Source organism: Oncorhynchus keta, unplaced genomic scaffold (assembly GCF_023373465.1).
Source record: "Oncorhynchus keta strain PuntledgeMale-10-30-2019 unplaced genomic scaffold, Oket_V2 Un_contig_3082_pilon_pilon, whole genome shotgun sequence".
Taxonomy (NCBI): Eukaryota; Metazoa; Chordata; class Actinopteri; order Salmoniformes; family Salmonidae; genus Oncorhynchus; species Oncorhynchus keta.
Window position 1 is genome coordinate 106,717 of NW_026287072.1, and position 7,968 is coordinate 114,684.

The 7,968-nt window shown below is 43.4% G+C and overlaps 1 protein-coding gene across 1 annotated transcript; it reads left to right on the plus strand.

Moving 5' to 3' along the window:
• Positions 1 to 829: 829 nt before the first annotated feature.
• LOC127923706 (DNA topoisomerase 3-alpha-like) lies at positions 830 to 4,335 on the plus strand. The gene is made up of 4 exons (XM_052507774.1): positions 830 to 1,882; positions 3,764 to 3,823; positions 4,145 to 4,218; positions 4,314 to 4,335. Exons 1-4 carry the CDS (start codon positions 1,661 to 1,663, stop codon positions 4,333 to 4,335), a joined length of 378 nt encoding a protein of 125 aa, XP_052363734.1. The 5' UTR covers positions 830 to 1,660.
• The last annotated feature ends 3,633 nt before the right edge of the window (positions 4,336 to 7,968 follow it).

Below are 7,968 nucleotides of genomic sequence, written 5' to 3' on the forward strand. Positions count from 1 at the left end.
CTGTCGTCTGTCTGTCTGTCTGTACTGACGGTTGTATGTCCCTGCGTCCCGTTACCTCTACCAGCTGGGAGTAACAGTCCACGACACTGACGGTTGTATGTCTGTCTGCGTCCCGTTACCTCTACCAGCTGGGAGTAACAGTCCACGACACTGACGGTTGTATGTCTGTCTGCGTCCCGTTACCTCTACCAGCTGGGAGTAACAGTCCACGACACTGACGGTTGTATGTCTGTCTGCGTCCCGTTACCTCTACCAGCTGGGAGTAACAGTCCACGACACTGACGGTTGTATGTCTGTCTGCGTGTCTGTCCACGACACTGACGGTTGTATGTCTGCGTCCCGTTACCTCTACCCAGCTGGGAGTAACAGTCCACGACACTGACGGTTGTATGTCTGTCTGCGTCCCGTTACCTCTACCAGCTGGGAGTAACAGTCCACGACACTGACGGTTGTATGTCTGTCTGCGTCCCGTTACCTCTACCAGCTGGGAGTAACAGTCCACGACACTGACGGTTGTATGTCTGTCTGCGTCCCGTTACCTCTACCAGCTGGGAGTGGACGACACTGACGGTTGTATGTCTGTCCATGATGATATAATAATATAATATAATAGTGGACTTCACCGGTCTGTCCATAATGATATCACACGATGCAGGAAGGCCACACATCAACATGACATTTGACTAAGGGCTGTCTGTCTGTCTGTCTGTCTGTCACCGCTGCATATAAACAATAGCACTTAACACCGGGACGATCTCTCTGGCTCCGTCCCCCGTACAGTACCGACGTCAAGACAGTTATCTGGCAAACAGACGACGCGTAACGGAACACGACCGTATCCCCATCAATGGCACATTGCTCGTCCGGGGAATCGTGCACCGTTACCGGGTAATATCGGCAGTGGCCCGTCATGCACTGGTATAATAAAGTCCCAGTAGTAAATACGGTGAAACTATTTAATGTTAAGTGTACATCCTGACCGTCGCCATATTAAAATCCGCTGGTAGTTACCACGTGACCAGCTCACATAAGGAAGTAGCTGTCTGTCCTAAAATTACAAACCTAATATTACACATTCAACATGATTTAAGATTGTGAATCACAATTTCAATCTTGAAAATAGATACTCTTCACGTAGTATTTTTGGCGTAAAATTAAAGGACATCGGCATAAAAAAGTATTATTCACACGAACAGGAAGGGGTTTTACGACAGTTGTTTTTACGACATCATCGATTTACGACTGCTGTCGTTAACAAGCGCGGAATTTGTAAAATCAATAACATCACATTTATCTGCCCTTTTTACCAACCCTTTCAGTTGGCAAAATAGTTTTAAAACTATTTATTTATTAGCAGATTGGGTCCACGCTAATGCACGTTACATTGTAAATTGTGTTTAAGTGATCAGGAAAATTGTTAAGGTTAAGTTTCGGCATGTAGACTTAGTTTCAGGGTTGAAGTTTGACATGATTTAGTTACTCCCATCAAGCTAACTGACCCTGTGAGATCTGGACAGTTTTATGTTGTGTCAATCAGTCAAAAATAACAGTTTGTAACAACGCTTCAGGAGTCATATTGACTAATGTTAGCTGGGCACGACGTGTGTGTGTGTAACGTTATGACAAGTGTAGCTCCCAACGCGCCCTGGCTAGGCGAGCTATGCTGATACATCATCTGACTCGGGCTCTGTTCACATCCGGACGACCGTTAACGTTACGGATCCAGGTCCACAGGGGGTTGAGCGTCACCGGACAGAAGAGGACGGACTCCCCGGGAGACATGATCCGGAGGACTCCGATCAAACGGGTTCTCTGTGTGGCGGAGAAGAATGACGCGGCCAAAGGCATCGCGGAGATCATGTCTGACGGCAGAGCGAGGAGGGTGGGTCTGTGTGTGTGTTGGAGGGTGGGTCTGTGTGTGTGTTGGAGGGTGGGTCTGTGTGTGTGTTGGAGGGTGGGTCTGTGTGTGTGTTGGAGGGTGGGTCTGTGTCTGTGTGTTGGAGGGTGGGTCTGTATGTGTGTTGGAGGGTGGGTCTGTTTGTGTGTTGGAGGGTGGGTCTGTGTGTGTGTTGGAGGGTGGGTCTGTTTGTGTGTTGGAGGGTGGGTGTTGGAGGGTGGGTCTGTGTGTGTGTTGGAGGGTGGGTCTGTGTGTGTGTTGGAGGGTGGGTCTGTTTGTGTGTTGGAGGGTGGGTCTGTGTGTGTGTTTGGGTCTTAGGTGTGTGAGAGAAATGTTTTTTTTATCAGTACATGGGACGATTGTCTGTTTATCTCAGCTTCCAGCTGTCTTCCCATTACATAATGTCTCACATCAACAGGTGTGATTGTCTCTGTTTGGCTGTCCGTCTATAATAAACTGTCTGTTGTCTGTGTTTCAGAGGGAGGGGCTGTCCGTCTATAATAAACTGTCTGTTGTCTGTGTTTCAGAGGGAGGGGCTGTCTGTCTATAATAAACTGTCTGTTGTCTGTGTTTCAGAGGGAGGGGCTGCCTGTCTATAATAAACTGTCTGTTGTCTGTGTTTCAGAGGGAGGGGCTGTCTGTCTATAATAAACTGTCTGTTGTCTGTGTTTCAGAGGGAGGGGCTGTCTGTCTATAATAAACTGTCTGTTGTCTGTGTTTCAGAGGGAGGGGCTGTCTGTCTATAATAAACTGTCTGTTGTCTGTGTTTCAGAGGGAGGGGCTGTCTGTCTATAATAAACTGTCTGTTGTCTGTGTTTCAGAGTGAGGGGCTGTCTGTCTATAATAAACTGTCTGTTGTCTGTGTTTCAGAGGGAGGGTCTGTCTGTCTATAATAAACTGTGTTTCAGAGGGAGGGGCTGTCTGTCTATAATAAACTGTCTGTGTTTCAGAGGGAGGGGCTGTCTGTCTATAATAAACTGTCTGTGTTTCAGAGGGAGGGTCTGTCTGTCTATAATAAACTGTGTTTCAGAGGGAGGGGCTGTCTGTCTATAATAAACTGTCTGTGTTTCAGAGGGAGGGTCTGTCTGTCTATAATAAACTGTGTTTCAGAGGGAGGGGCTGTCTGTCTATAATAAACTGTCTGTGTTTCAGAGGGAGGGGCTGTCCGTCTATAATAAACTGTCTGTGTTTCAGAGGGAGGGGCTGTCCGTCTATAATAAACTGTCTGTGTTTCAGAGGGAGGGGCTGTCCGTCTATAATAAACTGTCTGTGTTTCAGAGGGAGGGGCTGTCTGTCTATAATAAACTGTCTGTGTTTCAGAGGGAGGGGCTGTCTGTCTATAATAAACTGTCTGTGTTTCAGAGGGAGGGGCTGTCCGTCTATAATAAACTGTCTGTGTTTCAGAGGGAGGGGCTGTCCGTCTATAATAAACTGTCTGTGTTTCAGAGTGAGGGGCTGTCTGTCTATAATAAACTGTCTGTGTTTCAGAGTGAGGGGCTGTCCGTCTATAATAAACTGTCTGTGTTTCAGAGGGAGGGTCTGTCTGTCTATAATAAACTGTCTGTGTTTCAGAGGGAGGGGCTGTCCGTCTATAATAAACTGTCTGTGTTTCAGAGGGAGGGGCTGTCCGTTTATAATAAACTGTCTGTGTTTCAGAGGGAGGGGCTGTCCGTCTATAATAAACTGTCTGTGTTTCAGAGGGAGGGGCTGTCCGTCTATAATAAACTGTCTGTGTTTCAGAGGGAGGGGCTGTCCGTTTATAATAAACTGTCTGTGTTTCAGAGGGAGGGGCTGTCTGTCTATAATAAACTGTCTGTGTTTCAGAGGGAGGGGCTGTCCGTCTATAATAAACTGTCTGTGTTTCAGAGGGAGGGGCTGTCCGTCTATAATAAACTCTATGAGTATGAATACAACCTGTTTGGAAGGGTAAGTAGCAGCATTCAACACTACTCCTGCTCTATCCCAGGTGTGTTTGGGATTTGGTGGTGGCTCATTTTGTGTGTTGTGTGTGTGTGTGTGTGTGTGTGTGTGTGTCTGTGTCTGTCTGTGTCTGTGTCTGTGTGTGTCTGTCTGTGTCTGTGTGTGTGTGTGTGTTTCTGTGTCTGTGTCTGTGTGTCTGTGTGTGTGTCTGTGTGTGTGTGTGTGTGTCTGTGTCTGTGTCTGTGTGTGTGTGTGTCCTGTGTGTCTCTGTGTGTGTGTGCTGTGTGTGTGTGTGTGTGTGTCCTGTGTCTGTGTGTGTGTCTACAGAATGTGGCGGTGTGTATGACGTCAGTTTCAGGTCATCTGTTGGGTCTGGAGTTCAAGGCTCAGTTCCAGAAATGGTGAGATTTACGACTTCTGTCATCGTACGACACCTCCTATAGTGCTTCTGTCTGTGTGTGTAACTGTGTGTGTGTAACTGTGTGTGTGTCCCCAGGCACAGCTGTTCTGTCCTCTGATGCTGTGGAGAAGTATTGTCTGTCTGTCTCTAACTGCTACTGTCTGTCTTTCTCTGTGTCTCTAACTGTTACTGTGTTGTCTCTAACTGTCTCTAACTGCTACTGTCTTCTGTCTCTAACTGTTACTGTCTCTAACTGTTACTGTCTTCTGTCTCTAACTGTTACTGTCTTCTGTCTCTAACTGTTACTGTCGTCTGTCTCTAACTGTTACTGTCTCTAACTGTTACTGTCTCTAACTGTTACTGTCTTCTGTCTCTAACTGTTACTGTCGTCTGTCTCTAACTGTTACTGTCTCTAACTGTTACTGTCTCTAACTGTTACTGTCGTCTGTCTCTAACTGTTACTGTCTTCTGTCTCTAACTGTTACTGTCTTCTGTCTCTAACTGTTACTGTCTCTAACTGTTACTGTCTCTAACTGTTACTGTCTTCTGTCTCTAACTGTTACTGTCTTCTGTCTCTAACTGTTACTGTCTTCTGTCTCTAACTGTTACTGTCTCTAACTGTTACTGTCTTCTGTCTCTAACTGTTACTGTCTTCTGTCTCTAACTGTTACTGTCTTCTGTCTCTAACTGTTACTGTCTTCTGTCTCTAACTGTTACTGTCTAACTGTTACTGTCTTCTGTCTCTAACTGTTACTGTCTCTAACTGTTACTGTCTTCTGTCTCTAACTGTTACTGTCTTCTGTCTCTAACTGTTACTGTCTCTAACTGTTACTGTCTTCTGTCTCTAACTGTTACTGTCTTCTGTCTCTAACTGTTACTGTCTTCTGTCTCTAACTGTTACTGTCTTCTGTCTCTAACTGTTACTGTCTTCTGTCTCTAACTGTTACTGTCTTCTGTCTCTAACTGTTACTGTCGTCTGTCTCTAACTGTTACTGTCTTCTGTCTCTAACTGTTACTGTCTTCTGTCTCTAACTGTTACTGTCTTCTGTCTCTAACTGTTACTGTCTTCTGTCTCTAACTGTTACTGTCTTCTGTCTCTAACTGTTACTGTCTTCTGTCTCTAACTGTTACTGTCTTCTGTCTCTAACTGTTACTGTCTTGTCTCTAACTGTTACTGTCTTCTGTCTCTAACTGTTACTGTCTCTAACTGTTACTGTCTTCTGTCTCTAACTGTTACTGTCTTCTGTCTCTAACTGTTACTGTCTTCTGTCTCTAACTGCTACTGTCTAACTGTTACTGTCTTCTGTCTCTAACTGTTACTGTCTTCTGTCTCTAACTGTTACTGTCTGCTGTCTCTAACTGTTACTGTCTTCTGTCTCTAACTGCTACTGTCTAACTGTTACTGTCTTCTGTCTCTAACTGTTACTGTCTTCTGTCTCTAACTGTTACTGTCTTCTGTCTAACTGTTACTGTCTCTAACTGTTACTGTCTTCTGTCTCTAACTGTTACTGTCTTCTGTCTCTAACTGCTACTGTCTTCTGTCTAACTGTTACTGTCTTCTGTCTCTAACTGTTACTGTCTTCTGTCTCTAACTGTTACTGTCTTCTGTCTCTAACTGTTACTGTCTTCTGTCTCTAACTGTTACTGTCTTCTGTCTCTAACTGTTACTGTCTTCTGTCTCTAACTGTTACTGTCTTCTGTCTCTAACTGTTACTGTCTTCTGTCTCTAACTGTTACTGTCTTCTGTCTAACTGTTACTGTCTTCTGTCTCTAACTGTTACTGTCTTCTGTCTCTAACTGTTACTGTCTTCTGTCTCTAACTGTTACTGTCTTCTGTCTCTAACTGTTACTGTCTTCTGTCTCTAACTGTTACTGTCTTCTGTCTCTAACTGTTACTGTCTCTAACTGTTACTGTCTCTAACTGTTACTGTCTCTAACTGTTACTGTCTTCTGTCTCTAACTGTTACTGTCTTCTGTCTCTAACTGTTACTGTCTTCTGTCTAACTGTTACTGTCTTCTGTCTCTAACTGTTACTGTCTCTAACTGTTACTGTCTTCTGTCTCTAACTGTTACTGTCTCTAACTGTTACTGTCTTCTGTCTCTAACTGTTACTGTCTCTAACTGTTACTGTCTTCTGTCTCTAACTGTTACTGTCTTCTGTCTCTAACTGTTACTGTCTTCTGTCTCTAACTGTTACTGTCTTCTGTCTCTAACTGTTACTGTCTCTAACTGTTACTGTCTTCTGTCTCTAACTGTTACTGTCTCTAACTGTTACTGTCTTCTGTCTCTAACTGTTATTGTCTTCTGTCTCTAACTGTTACTGTCTCTAACTGTTACTGTCTTCTGTCTCTAACTGTTACTGTCTTCTGTCTCTAACTGTTACTGTCTCTAACTGTTACTGTCTCTAACTGTTACTGTCTTCTGTCTCTAACTGTTACTGTCTTCTGTCTCTAACTGTTACTGTCTCTAACTGTTACTGTCTCTAACTGTTACTGTCTCTAACTGTTACTGTCTCTAACTGTTACTGTCTTCTGTCTCTAACTGTTACTGTCTCTAACTGTTACTGTCTTCTGTCTCTAACTGTTACTGTCTTCTGTCTAACTGTTACTGTCTTCTGTCTCTAACTGTTACTGTCTCTAACTGTTACTGTCTTCTGTCTCTAACTGTTACTGTCTTCTGTCTCTAACTGTTACTGTCTTCTGTCTCTAACTGTTACTGTCTCTAACTGTTACTGTCTTCTGTCTAACTGTTACTGTCTTTTGTCTCTAACTGTTACTGTCTCTAACTGTTACTGTCTCTAACTGTTACTGTCTCTAACTGTTACTGTCTTCTGTCTCTAACTGTTACTGTCTTCTGTCTCTAACTGTTACTGTCTCTAACTGTTACTGTCTCTAACTGTTACTGTCTTTTGTCTCTAACTGTTACTGTCTCTAACTGTTACTGTCTTCTGTCTCTAACTGTTACTGTCTTCTGTCTCTAACTGTTACTGTCTTCTGTCTCTAACTGTTACTGTCTCTAACTGTTATTGTCTTCTGTCTCTAACTGTTACTGTCTAACTGTTACTGTCTTCTGTCTCTAACTGTTATTGTCTTCTGTCTCTAACTGTTATTGTCTTCTGTCTCTAACTGTTATTGTCTTCTGTCTCTAACTGTTATTGTCTTCTGTCTCTAACTGTTACTGTCTCTAACTGTTATTGTCTTCTGTCTCTAACTGTTATTGTCTTCTGTCTCTAACTGTTACTGTCTAACTGTTACTGTCTTCTGTCTCTAACTGTTACTGTCTTCTGTCTCTAACTGTTACTGTCTTCTGTCTCTAACTGTTACTGTCTCTAACTGTTATTGTCTTCTGTCTCTAACTGTTACTGTCTAACTGTTATTGTCTTCTGTCTCTAACTGTTTCTGTCTCTAACTGTTACTGTCTTCTGTCTCTAACTGTTACTGTCTTCTGTCTCTAACTGTTACTGTCTTCTGTCTCTAACTGTTACTGTCTTCTGTCTCTAACTGTTACTGTCTAACTGTTACTGTCTTCTGTCTCTAACTGTTACTGTCTCTAACTGTTACTGTCTTCTGTCTCTAACTGTTACTGTCTTCTGTCTAACTGTTACTGTCTCTAACTGTTACTGTCTTCTGTCTAACTGTTACTGTCTTCTGTCTCTAACTGTTACTGTCTTCTGTCTCTAACTGTTACTGTCTTCTGTCTAACTGTTACTGTCTTCTGTCTAACTGTTACTGTCTTCTGTCTCTAACTGTTA